We start from the raw sequence: 13831 nt of genomic DNA, 5'->3' as shown, positions 1-13831 counted from the left end.
GTGGTGGGATGGCAGGGTTAGGTTAATGGTTAGACTTGATGATCTTAAAGGTCTTTTCTAACCTAAACGATTCTATGATTCTATGAAGTAGAGTTATACTGTAGTTACAGAGGTGAGTTGAAGGAAGCAGGGATCAACATTGCTGCTGAAAGAAGAGTCCTGCCTTCCTCCTCGTCTTTATCCCAGCCATGGTGCCACCAACCCACCACCCTTCCAATGCCAGCACAGGGGTTATGCTGGACCATGCTGTGAAGGCAAGTAGGTCAAAACAGTTGGAAACTGGGTTGTTTTCTGCATCTCATCTGCTGTTCAGGGTCAGAAATGAGCAGGAGGGATGGGACTGCTGCTGGGGATTTTCATGGTTTGTGTCTCGCTTACTGATCATGATTCTGTACTGTTAGATGCAGACAGAGCTTAATTTTTAAATCCTATAAACAAAACTCGCTTGTGAGCCTGGATTTCTGAACTCTGGGTCGTGTTGTGTTCCTTTATAAAAGTGTATCTCAAGGCCTTAAAAACAAACTGATTGACTATATCTGAACACAGAGCTCGAGATAAAAGCTCCTGATGGTCAGGGGTAGCTGGATAAAGGCAGGAACAGCTTTTTCCCAGTTCTGCTTACAAGGTCAGAAGCAGCTCTTGGTGTTTTTCCTTAAAATGGGGGAGGCGAGCAGCTTTTTTACTAAACCCACTTTGGCGGTCCTCAGAGATGTCCTTACAGCATCTGCCTAGCTGTCTCCCCATTACTTCTCCACTCACTAAGCAGCATAGAAAAAGCCAGGATTGCTGCTAGGAAGCAAGAAATCTGAGTAATGGAAATAAGAAATAAAACAATTCCTTGGTGAGGGGATGCCCGCTAACTGTCATGCATCTTTGATGATCTTAAAGGTCTTTTCCAACCTAATTGATTCTATGATTCTGTGTTGTTGCAGGTAACTCTGAAGTCAGGTAGCAATATATTATACTGGAGAACAACGGGGATTCTCATGGGGTCCAAAGTAGTAAAACCAGTTCTGGTGAAAAACATCACGATTGAAGGTAAGTGATACCTTTTAGGTCTTATCTCGCTCTTTCCTCAAGGTGTTTGCCAAGTGCCATTTCTACTGGTGTGCCCACAGCACCAAAGCAGTTTTTTTAGCCCCCTTGTCCCGTGTCTCCTCCTCTAAAGTGTAGAAACAGAACACCAAATACTTCACACTGCCAGGGAAAGGCTGAAAAATTAATTTAGCTGGTAAATGGTGCCATCTACTGGAGAAGGCTGGCTTAGCAAATAGAGGGAAAAGGAGTAAACGGGTTTTCTTTTATTTAGTATAGAAAGACCATGCTTATCAGTCAGCCTCTCAACAGTGATAAAAAGATGGACATATTCATCATAACAGCGATAGTTAAATTACTATTCAAATAATTCAATCAACCTGGGATTGCTTTTGGAGTGTCATATAAGGTTCTTCATGGGTCACACTTGCACTGAGGAGCAAAGATTAAAGGCCTAAATCATGACTCAGCAAAGCCAAAGTGTCTGAAGTGTGCAGTGAGAGCCGGTGATTTTTAAGCTGTGTTCTCCAGCTGGCTTGCTTTTCCCCATAGGTAGGCAGGCAGTAGTTTTGAAGCATACCTCTCTGTATTTCAGTGCTTTACCTGTAATTTGCCTTACAGGAGTTGCATATACATCCGAATGCTTTGCATGCAAGCCTGGTACCTTCAGTGACAAACCGGGTTCATCTGGCTGCCAGGTGTGTCCAAGAAATACTTATTCTGAGAAAGGAGCTAAGGAGTGCACCAAGTGTAAAGAAGAGATATATTATGCAGGTACATAAATCAAATGGGATAAGCAAAACCAGAAGAGTCTGAGTACGTAAGGTCATAAGCTGTTTCTGCGTAGAGGTGTGAGAATGGTTTTATCCAACAATTAAGTTTAGTCTCCATTTGATATGCAAAGTGGAAATGAAGATGGGGCTTCCCAAAAGCTGCAGGGGCACTTAGAGACAATGGGCCACATTTGGTCTTGGTTAGGATCACCTGCACTAACATAAAGGGATGGAGATCTTTTGTGACCAGGAAGAGGGTGGTTCTTCTGAAGGAGAATAACAGTCGTGCTGTGCCCTCTTGTGGTAATTTGTGTTATCAGTTGGCCATGACCTGAACTGGCTTCATCACTGCCTTCAGACTTGCCATGTTTCTAGGAATCTCCTTTCCAAATCCTTTCCTGGCCCGTCCCTGCCTCCCCTGCAGTTGGAAGATGTGGTGATCTAGTTGCAAACCCTATTCCCCAAAGTCCTCTGCATTCCCAGCTGTGGTTAGCTGGTGATCATCAAAAAACATGGGCAAAATCTATTCTTCATGGTCAAAATGTCTTCAGTTTTCTTCACTGTCGTTGTTTTATAGGAAAGTTTTTGAAGAATCAGTTACTGAGCACAGAACCTGCTGTCACAGGTTATGGCAAATGCTTGGGGACCTGTGCCTGTGCTCATGATGGGAATGGATTTTTGCAAAAATTATCTGGGGAGAGGAAAAACTGGGCCAGTGTTGTAAGGAAGTTTATAATGGCTTAGAGTGGTTTTGTTCCTTATCAAGTGAGAATATATTTCCATGCTTGGCAAACTACACAAATTACTGCTTGAAGGTGAAGGGTTTGGGTGACTCCCTGGTTACGCTGAATCAATGAATTTCAGATGAGAGTACAAGCATAGCTGGTATTTTCCCTGTCCTCCCCCACCCCTTCACTTCAGGGGAAGGTTCATGTAGACTCCATTAAGGGTTTGATTTTTCATTCTTGTTTTGTATGCTGACGCACTTGAATCTCCAGATTTTAAGCTTGTTACAGCTGTTTCCAGGGACCATTTGATAGTTTAACATCCTGTTCTTCACCGTTTCTTTTTAGATGAGGGATCCAGTGCGTGTATAGAGCGTCCTCCATGCACAAACAAAGACTTTTTCCAGATCCATACCCCATGTGATAAGGAAGGAAAAGTAAGTAGATACCATTTTTAATCTCATTGAGCTTAGTGTGATTTCTTGATTTGAAAACGAATTAGGGTTTCTGGGAATCTCTTTCCAAATTGCTCTCCAAGTTTTGCTTCCAGCATTGAATCTCTCTGAGGCTTTGGGCTTGTCCTTTAGCTGCTTTCTCTCCAGCATTTATCCATCTGTAAGAATCTGCCTGTCATTGAAAATTGCCAAGCTCCTTGCACTTGTGATGAGTCTGACTGGGTCACTGGTGCTACCTCTGTGCTCATAAAAAAACAGGATTGGAGCACAGGTTGAAGTATTGTCCCAAAATAAACCCTGTTTAGTTGTTAACAATCTTTCCTGGCATATGTTTGGCTTGTGACAACTTGCCCTGTTCCAGAAATGCCCAGGCATGATTCAGGTGCTATCATGGCACAGGAGCATTGGACATGACCATACCTATCTCATGTGGAAGAGTGTTGGGCTGCATAGGTATGATGTGTATCATGTCCCTGTATTAGCATCAAAGAAGACCCTGTCATCTGCTGAAATAATAGTATATACATTACCTGGGAGTATTCATGTGCAGCAGCAGAGCTTGGCTGCTAATAACATGCTTGCCTCATGGGATGCCTCAAAACACCTGGACTCTGTAGATTGTTTCAGCCAAAGATCTTTGATCCACTGGGTCTATCAGATGGACCTGCTGGTGGAGCAGCCTGGCTTTGTCCCAGCAGTCAAGTGGGGATTTTGGTGAGATTTGGAGAAGAAACTCCCATTTACTGGGATATGGAACCCACAGAGGTGTGGACATGTGGTCAGGCCTCTTTTTTTCCCTTTCCCACCCCTCTTAGATCTGGATGGGATGGTAAGTAGTCAAAATTCATAGCACCTGTAGGTTGCTGGCCTAATATTGGCTGGCAGGATGGAATGTTTTGGAGTCTCCTGGGTCAGCCAGTTCCAAAATGCAGCTGAGAGTTCATGTGCTTTGATAACGAAGCAGCAGTGAGTTTAGCCCCAGAGCTGGCCAGCTCTACAACCTGGTCTTGACTCACTGATTCTTGCTATGTGGACTTCCCATAATGACTCGAAGAATTAGCAGCAGTGTTCACTGCTACACCCCTAGGTACTGCTTTAATTGCAGCCTCTTGCGGATAACCCTGTCACTGCTCTGCACAATTCAAGGCTCCCTGGCATTGAATAAGATCCCACTGATGAATCTCTTCTTGCCCCCTCAATGGCTTTTCCTTTCACTAATGGGCATCATCAGAATAAAAAGTGGGCCTTTCTGCAGACACCCTTCATTTTCCAGTTGCAACAACATCACATGCCATAGATGTACAGATACTGGCTGGGTTTTCGGGGCTGCTTTCACCACTTAGTGCTCTGCATCTCTGGAAATCAGTGTGGGTTTGATGTATTCCCCAGCCATCTCTCCGTGTGATGCAGTCCAACGAGAGGGCCTGACTCTGCAGCCCAATTTCAGGTGAACAGTGGCTGTAAAGCACCAGTCTAAAGGCCTATTGATCCATGGCTTACTAAAATTAGCCAGGTTTTTCACTGGACATGAGATTGTTGTCTCCTCCTGTCCCCACGCCATGTGTAGAAAGGGCCTCAGAAGATTTAGGCACTTGACTCCTATCAACTTTTCACCTATCTGCTGCTTTAAAAATCCCAGGCTGATTGCTTCAGCCTCCGTCTTAGAAACCCTCACCTGCATGGCTGTGGGCATGCTCTGACCCTTTTCCTCTCTGCTCAGATGCAGGAGGGTTACTGTGGTGTGTTCAGCATGTCTGGGCTCTGGGCAACTGCACAGGTACTTTACCAGCTTCTGATCCTTTTTATTTTAAACACTGTTCACGCTGATACTGCTGAAGCATTTCTGGAGCAATACTCTGGAAAATCCTGTAAGTGTTCAGGAGCAGCAAGAGCAGACTGATCCATAAGGGACAGGGAGCCAGGAGCCAAGGATGACAGTAAGGCAGGCAGAGGCAGATGCCACTGGCAGCAGGAGCAGTACCACAGTACCTGAGTGAAGAGCAAAGCAGACCCAATGCCCATGGCCAGGTTCAGCCCAGTTTGCCATGTCTGTAGTGATGAGGCAGGAGCAGTGTCCAGCAGGGACATCAAGTCCATGGGTCAGTCATGGTGTGGATCAACCAGGGTACATGACCTGGCCACGGGCATGGCCGCAACACAGCGCAGGCAGGGACAAAGGCTGAGAGCCTCCGCTTAATTGCAGCTCCCAGGAGCTGAGGCCTGAGCCTGCACTGAAGCTTCTTCCAGCTTTTTTTTTTCAAACAGGTTCAAAGCTGGTCAATACTTCTTGAACAGCTCTGTTCAAGAGGACTAACCTTGAGTGTGAGCAGCTCAATGCCCGGGATGGCAGGGGTGTGTGCTCAGGGTCCTGGACCAAATTCATAAGGTAAAATCTCTCTTGTCAACCTCTGTACCCATGCCTCTGGCCTCAAGGATCCCTGATTGCACTGCTGGGACCAAAGGGTGGAAGTACCCAGAGTACCCAGCTGTGGCTGGATTAAAGTCTTGCCAGTTGGGTTTCTCAGCTCTGGAACTCAACTAATTTTTGTCTTGAGGTATTAAACCCTTTCAGGGATAGACCCAAAGACAGATGGAATTTGAAACCCAACACCACGGATGATGCATTTCACCTGTTTTTTCCTGAAGTCAGAAAACTTGTGTCTTGTCAAAGAGAGGTGATGTCAGAGAGGTGATGCCACTGTATACAGTAACACCAAGGACCAACTCATGTTAGAGTTCATAGACTGCTCCTTAGGTAATGCGGAGGGACTGGAGAAGGGCTGGAAGAGCTCCTATGTGGTTTTGGCATCTGCTCAGTAGGTGAAAATGGCTGGAGAGAAACTGAGGACTTTCCAAAGAACAGGCCAGTATGGAGAAAATGCAGAACTTGTGATGTCCTCTGCTGACAGATGCCTTCCCGATAAAGGGATTTTATAATGCAGAATTTATATTTTGGATTACTGTGATTAAAATGCAGAGATTGCGTATGCAGTTGTGAGAATTATTTATCTGACGTTCCTCAGAAACATCTTCATGGGAAAATCCACTAGATAAATGGGAATGAAAAGTAGTAATTATTATAAGCTTCACATTTTTGCTTTGCTCTTAAGGCTTGAAATCTTGGAATTGCCTGTGAATCCAGTCACTTCTGTTTACCTTCTCCGGCCTTTATTGTCCTGGATGTGCAAGGTCTGGTTTTGGCCTAAAATGCTGGGAATACCCTAATTTAATTTACAAAGTCCTAAAGCTTCCTAGCCCACCATGTGAGCTCAGTGTCTTCTCCTTCCAGACTCAGATAATGTACAAATGGATTGAACCCAAGATCTGCAGAGAAGATCTCCCCAATGCACTGACCCTACCTCCTTCTGGAGAGAGGAAGGATTGTCCACCTTGCAATCCTGGATTTTACAACAACGCCTCGTCTTCCTGTACTCCTTGCCCACCAGGCACATTTTCGGATGGGACACAGGGTAGGAGTCCACAAAAAAATTGCTTGTGCCCCCAGAAGTAATTGTCTGCTTGCATGTGACTTAGTTTAATGACACATCATCATAAGCCAAAGTTCCTTTCGAATAAATAGTTATTAAATACCATTGGAGAGAGGGAGTTGGATATCTGTTTTCTCTCTGAAATCCTTTCTTATCAGGGATTGCTGCTCTAAGATGACCTGTTGTGTTCTGGATGCATTTCTTGGCTGATACAAACGTCCTGAGGGTTATTTTAAGGATTCTGAGAAGGGAATCAGAACTTTTACAGTCAGTAATTCCTCCTCACCCATTCTCCTGTCCATGCTGAGTTCTCCCCCGTGAAAATCTCATTTTAAGCACTGTCAGAGGAGTACCCTGCCAACATCGTTTAGCCTAAACTCTGGCTTGTTGATTCTGAGATGTATTGGCCCAGTGGTCACCTACAGAATTTTGTGGGAACTCATGTTTACCAGTATGATCAAACCTTCAGCTGAAGCCATTAAAAAGGAAACGTGGCTTGGGGGATCAGTTGCAGATTACTTACCACAAAGTTATAATCTGCAATTTATAAAATGCTGGTCTCGTTTCCACTCTTCCGGTCCCAGTAAGTCTTTTGCTGTTTAATTATAAAGAAATGAATTATTTTCTTTGCTTATTACTTGCCCCAGAAAGTAGAAAATGAATGTCTGTGTTCTTTAAAACACTGTTTGAGATGCACTTTGGCTGTGTGATCTCCTTTCCTGCCCTCTCGCCCTGTAGAATGCAAAGCCTGCCCTGCTGGGACTGAACCAGCTCTTGGGTTTGAGTACAAGTGGTGGAACATCCTGCCAGGCAACATGAAGACGTCTTGCTTTAATGTCGGCAACTCAAAGTGCGATGGGATGAACGGTGAGCCAAACTCCCTGTGTTGTTACCCGCCTGTCTCTCTCCTGCACTGGTGGATGTTGCGGTGGAGCACCCATCAAAATGAATATGCTGTTTGCTGCGTGAGTCACAGCACAGTTTCCCCCCTTTTATTTAATTGCACCAGGCTTAAAATTTCCTGTGGGAAGCAATGTCACAATATCATGAAGAAGAAATAAAAAATCTCTTGTATACCAGAAGAGGGCAGGAGCTGCAGCCTATGTGAAGTCCCTTCAGCCAAGGGCCTATCCCGCCAGACTTTGATGCATATGAATATCCCCACTGAAAAAAAACCCAAAACCCTACTAGTTGGCTTCTCTCCAGTTTACCTCCTTTCATGTTTTATGATAACTATGCCCTTTGAGGTCACACATAATTCTTTTGGTAAACTTCATGGAAGTCCGTGATCTTTGTTCATTGAGCACATGAGCTTTCTCTCTGCACGTGTGCTAAGAGCGCAGCAGAGAGCAGTCACAGCTCACCGGGGAAAGTGGTCCTGTTCGGGACTTCTCCCACCTCCAGCCTTCTCTGAGAGATTTTCCTCAGTCTGCTCCGCCCTATCAGGCCAACGTAACTCAAGCTTTGAATTACGCATGTCGAGCAGAGGGGCGCTGAAGTGTATGCTTATCGTTTAATGCATGGATTCATTGATTCATCTGTTTTAAGGCTGGAAGAGATCAGGTGGATCATCCCCCTTGAGCTGCATAGCACAGGTCAGGGAATTCCAATTGCTTTGCTGATTTCAAGGTGACATTCACCTATAAAATCAGCAGTTCATACGATTACTAACATTTTTCATTCAAAAGCATTATTATACTCCTCTATAGTTTATAACGGACATCTTTAAAATGTTAAATGTTTAAAATCTTAACAGACTGAATTGCTTAAAAAAGTGTGGTAACATAGAAATCTTTTTGCCATATGACCCAGAAACCATCCATTTCTTGAATTTTTTTTTTTTTTACTTTTTTTGCCCTTTGAAGGTTGGGAGGTGGCTGGTGATCACATCCAGAGTGGGGCAGGTGGCTCTGACAATGACTATCTTATCCTGAACCTGCACATCCCAGGATTTAAGTAAGCAACAGGATTTTTTTGGTCATCTATTTCTCATTTATCTCTGACTCTTACACTTATTTCACATTATCCCTGGAATGGACAGAGTTTTTCTTTCTGAAGTGAAATGATGTCATGAATGAGAGACAAGGGGAAACTTGGATTTTATTCCTTGTCCCCAGTCAGCCCATTGCAGCAGACTATTCTGTAAGACCTTGCTTTTCAGCAGCGTTTGCTTCAGTCTGAGATGCCAGCCCGTCGGCTGTCTAGAAACAGAGAAAAAACATTCCTATCCCTCTATTTCTAAATTATCCTGAAGTTACCAGCTAAATCTGCCACGGGGTGTACACCGGTGCCTGCCCTGGAGGTGTTTTACCGAAACCCACCTTACTTTGCACTGCGGCTCTGAGCAGCCTGCACAGTCTGTGCAGCCAGTGGAGAGGGGCAGGCACTGCAGGAGAACAGGAGATCCCTCCTCTCCCGGACCCTCAGACAGGATGAATGAGCTCCTTGAGGTACTTATTTGTTAAAAAAGTGAGCTTAGACTCCTAGCTCAGACCAGGTGCCAATTAGTAAGACGAGTAAGGTATGGCAAAATGAACCTCACCCTCCCTTTGCTGTGGTTGTGACTTCTTACACCCAACGAGCAAACCATTTTACATTCTTTTACTGTATGGGCAAGCAGCAATGAAAATAAAAGAGAAGCAAGAGACACAACTGTGGAAACGTTTCGCGTGTCGCAGTTTACTATTTAGTACTTTGCAGGGGAGTACCCTGAATGCTTCTGATTTGTACAAAACCCCCGAATGCTTTTCCAACCAGTGGAGGGTATATGCAATTAAATCAGTGTAAATCACTTAAAGCATGTGAGGCATTTAAGGGATAAGACTCCCTACCAATATTGTCAAATTTGGGTGTTGGTTATAAGGAGGGAACTGTACCATAAAGAAGTCAGACACTTAAAAAATAATCTTTCTGTGCCCAATACCCAGTGCAGAGCTGCTGTGCAAACCTGGCCTCCGCGGTTCTGCAAGGGCAGGTTTTATGTGACAGGACTTTGATGGTTTCCCCGCTGTACGAAAAGCAATTTGAAGGATTGACTGCTACCTGTCTGGAGAGCACCTTGTAAATGTTTTGTTCCTTCTCTGTTAAACAGACCTCCGACATCGGTGACAGGAGCAACTGGGTCAGAACTAGGACGGATTACTTTTATTTTTGAGACCATCTGTTCAGCAGATTGTGTGCTGTACTTTATGGTGGTAAGTGAGACCTCTCTCTCCGTGACTGAGGACTGAGCCTGATACTCCACATGTCACTTTAATACCTCTACATAGGCGTGATTAGTTGCACTTGGTTTATTATGACTAAGATTAAGTATGACATTAGTTTAATATCTGCGGTGCCCTTGCAGGAAGGATTTAATGAATGACCTAGCAAAATTCCTCCACCACATGAGTTGTGAACCATTCCTGGTTATCTGTTTATTTTAAAGGAAATCATTGGAAACCAAAGAGCCCAATTTTCCCATGTTAAACCAACTGATAAAATTCTGAATGTCTCTTGTTGCAGTGAGTCAGCTTCCAAAAGTTTAATAGAGTCGAAAGTCAAGATGTGGGACAGAGGGATGAGGAACAGAAAATTTGGAAATTTGATCCTCCCAGTGACCTGGAGAATCCATAGGGCAGCAGGCAGGCATTTGTTTGGGAAAGCAAAGGGCTGTGTTTTTTACTTTCCTTATCTGCTAATCAAAAGTCCATCAGCTGAGGAAGGTAACTGGATCCGCGAGGGGTCCCTTGCCCCTGCCATTGCAAAGGGAAGCTGGTCCTGTCTTTTTTGTATTTAGTTGTACTTTAAAGGAATTTGCTCTTAATTTAAAGAGAATTAAGTGGAAATTAGGTGGTAATTTAAAGGAATCTGCCTTTAGTGATAATTTGAAGGAATCTCTTTTAAAGGAAAAGCATCTTTCACTGGAACATTTACAGCTGATGGAGAATAAGAAACACAAACATAAATTGAACAGGTTTTTCTTGTGTAAACTTTGACACTGTCACTGGTTCACTAGAGACACCAACAAAGTGGGTGCCTGAAGATGGCGGAAACTGCAATTTTTCTTTGAATTTTGGCCTTCCCCTCTCTGTCCTCTGGTACCCACATGTTTTATACAAAAATAGAATTCCAAATAGGAAAGAACCACTGTGCTGAATCTGTCCTCATAACATTTATAACCTGCTATAGAACTTAACTGGTGTGAACTGCAGTATCTTTTGGAATAGACATCCATTCTCAATTAAAAAATTGCCAGCAATGGAAAACAGAATAAATATGTTCCCTCTCCATTATTTACTAAACATTAAATGCAATTGTAAAGTCCTTTACATATATTAATCTTTGTGTTATAAAACAATAGCGTTGACATTTTTTGTTTTTTTAAACAAATTATGCCCATTTTATAGGACATTAATCGAAAAAATACCAATGTGGTGGAATCATGGGAAAGAAGTAAAGAGAAACAATCCTATACTCACATCATCTCCAAAAACGCTTCCTTCACGTTCACCTGGGCCTTTCAGAGAATAAACGAGGGCCAAGATGTAAGTACTTCTTTACATACAGGGCTTTACAGCACAGCTTTCCTTGGGCGCTCACCGCCAGAGCTCTTGCCCTCCATTGAAGCTCACAGGCTTCTTGTAAAGGGTGAGGGGCTGTCACCTTATAGCGTTGCTTGCGTGGCAGCTGTGGGTAAACCATCCATGCTGACAGGCAGCGGCGTGCATAAGTCGCTCCCCGAATCAGTGCCCTGGTGCGCAGCGCTGTGATTAGTGTCCCCGTGCAATGGCACAATGGCACCAGGGTGGTTTCCTCGGCTGTTGTTCCAGAGCAGACAGTTCATCAATGACATGGCAAAGATCTACTCCATCACGGTGACCAATGCAGTGGATGGAGTCGCCTCTTCTTGCCGGGCCTGTGCGCTGGGCTCCGAGCAGTCTGGCTCATCCTGCGTGCCCTGCCCAGCGGGACACTACATCGAGAAGGAGACCAACCAGTGCAAGGAGTGTCCGGCCAACACCTTCCTGTCCATCCACCAGGTCTATGGTAGGGAGGCCTGCATCCCATGTGGGCCTGGCAGCAAGAGCACCAAGGTACTGAAACCAAGTGTCTCTGAGCAATGGGCAGACAGGGTTTATTGGGATATAAGCACTCAAAGGGCCAGTTTTAGTGTGCTCCTACAGGTATCTTGTGAGCATTGGGGTATAATTATAACCAATGATCCCACCCTTCCCAATATGTCCCTAGTCTAATTTCTGTTTGCAAATACTCAATAAGAAGATAAAATTGTCCACACTGGCTCAAAAAAAGGGTGATTTCAAGAAGCTGTACTGAGGACAGTGTAAGAACAGGGCAAGCATGTACGTTACTACCACCTAAAATTGTCCCAGACTCCTGCTGTTTTAAACTGAGGAACTTCCACAGCTGGATGATGTTTCTGTGCCTTCAGAAACCTTTAACAAATTCCTCTTATATGAAATTGCCGTTAAGCCTAGATAAACATTTATCACGTACAGCATCCTTTGGCAAGGAGGTGCACAGGGACTTGAAGAACTGCTCCAATTTGTTCATATTTTGCCTTTCTCCAGCTGGGTTTGTATCCTGTCCCTGGTTTTTGAGCTCGTTCTTGTGTTTCCTTTCCACAATGCAAGTGAAACTGAGGCCATATTTTGGTCTATCTACAGGGCTTTAGGCTGGGACACTGGGATCCTAAAAGTACCTACAACAAAACAAAGCAAGAAACTTTTCATTTTCTTGGCTAATGCAGCAGACAGCAGAAATACCAGGCTTAGGGAACGTTAAAGTCCTGATATGTGATTGCAGGGACTGCAACACGAATGGGAATTCTCCCAAGGGAAAGGTGAATTACAGGCATAGGACAGAGTTCCACCCCATCCTTAACAACGAAGGTGGTCCTGTCTGCACTTGCTTGCTTTAACTCCCAGGTGAACGTTTTGCTGCTGGTCCATAACTGCTCTTTAATGGGTGCCTCTCCTTCTCTGAAGGACCACTCTGCCTGCTTCAGTGACTGCCTCGTGTCATACATCAAGGATAACCAGAGCCTGAATTACGATTTTAGCAACCTCAGCCAGGTGGGCTCGCTGATGAGTGGACCCAGCTTCACCTCCCGAGGGACCAAGTTCTTCCACTTCTTTAACATCAGCCTGTGTGGGAATGAGGTGAGCTCAGCTGGTGTTGAGGGTTGAGGGGATTAACCAATTTGCTGCCCATGTTGATGCTCTGTGGGATCATGCTGAGACAGAATGAGGATTCCCCTACAGCCACCAACACCATGCAAACACTTTCCTCTGGATCTTGCTCAGCAGTGCAAGAGGACTTCTGAGCAGCCAAGTGATTTTCTAGGGCAGAGATGACAGTGTTTTAGGTGTAAGGAACGCTCAGAAGAAAAACCCTATCACATCCCTACCTTTTCTTAGTTCTTCTGCCTTCAAGTCACTTGGGTCATAACCCTGACCTTTTTGTGCTGCCACCAAGGATCTCAAGTGAAGAGTCTGAGTCTCAGTTGCCAACTTCTTTCCGTATGTTTCCCTTGTGACTTGGCTGGAGATGTTGCTGTCAGCAGAGCCCCTGGTCACCCTGCTCTCTGCCAGTGGCCGAGGTGGTTGCACCCTTTTAAAGTAGTGGAAAAATGCATTTAATTCACGAGTGCAAACAGCCTCTGCCCCAGAGTCAAGATTTTTATGTCTGGGGCTTGGACTGTACCAGACCATGTTGTCACATACATAAATCGACGTTTCAAGTGGTACCAGTGATGTGTATTGTGCCATGGAAGCCAATGCATGTAGTTTACATTGATGTTCAGCCCTGCAAAGTTCTGAAGTCTCTTTCCCATGGACCAAAGGGTTTGCATGAGTTGAGGTAAATGAGTAGTCATATTTCTTTATGGTGTTTTGCATACTTTTAGGCTTAAATGTGTGTTTAAGTACCAGCTGGATTAGAGCTGCTGACAACTAGATCCACAATGGTACAGCTATGCTTACTCCCCTGTGGTCTTCATTTTCCCAAACCACTATGATGGTACTACAGGACTACCAACCATATGATTAGGTCCCAAGTACTAGGCATTTTGTCAGGAAAACTGAGTCTGGTGATTTGTCTTTCATTGCTGTTGCTTTGAGATTGTAGGACTGGTCTTGACATGTGACGTTAATGCAGCCTTGAAGGCTATATATCCGTTTAGGGATTTCATGTATTTGTGTTTTGAAAAGATTTTATCTGGATTAAATCCCAAATAAAGAGGTATTCTACAGTATATTATTAAAGGCAAGGGAAATATGGTTTTCCTTTGTGAGGCATTTTATTATGCTCTGCAACTAAACACTGGGCTGTCAAGATAAACAAAGAAGAGTGCT

At 44.4% G+C, this 13831-nt stretch overlaps 1 protein-coding gene across 1 annotated transcript in view; it reads left to right on the top strand.

Moving 5' to 3' along the window:
* The window catches only part of ELAPOR2 (endosome-lysosome associated apoptosis and autophagy regulator family member 2), a 51095-nt gene that overhangs the window by 22350 nt on the left and 14914 nt on the right, over window positions 1-13831 (top strand). Inside the window, exons 5-14 of the mRNA XM_009645665.2 lie at window positions 933-1038; window positions 1657-1809; window positions 2882-2970; window positions 6278-6458; window positions 7215-7343; window positions 8342-8432; window positions 9568-9670; window positions 10865-11002; window positions 11288-11551; window positions 12464-12637. Of these exons, the coding sequence (XP_009643960.1) occupies window positions 933-1038; window positions 1657-1809; window positions 2882-2970; window positions 6278-6458; window positions 7215-7343; window positions 8342-8432; window positions 9568-9670; window positions 10865-11002; window positions 11288-11551; window positions 12464-12637 (1428 nt within the window). The remainder of the gene's footprint in view (window positions 1-932; window positions 1039-1656; window positions 1810-2881; window positions 2971-6277; window positions 6459-7214; window positions 7344-8341; window positions 8433-9567; window positions 9671-10864; window positions 11003-11287; window positions 11552-12463; window positions 12638-13831) is intronic.

This window comes from Egretta garzetta, unplaced genomic scaffold (assembly GCF_000687185.1).
Source record: "Egretta garzetta isolate BGI_Z169 unplaced genomic scaffold, ASM68718v1 scaffold148, whole genome shotgun sequence".
In the NCBI taxonomy this organism is placed as follows: Eukaryota; Metazoa; Chordata; class Aves; order Pelecaniformes; family Ardeidae; genus Egretta; species Egretta garzetta.
The sequence above is the reverse complement of the archived record's forward strand: the minus strand, read 5'-3'. Positions and strand labels throughout refer to the sequence as shown.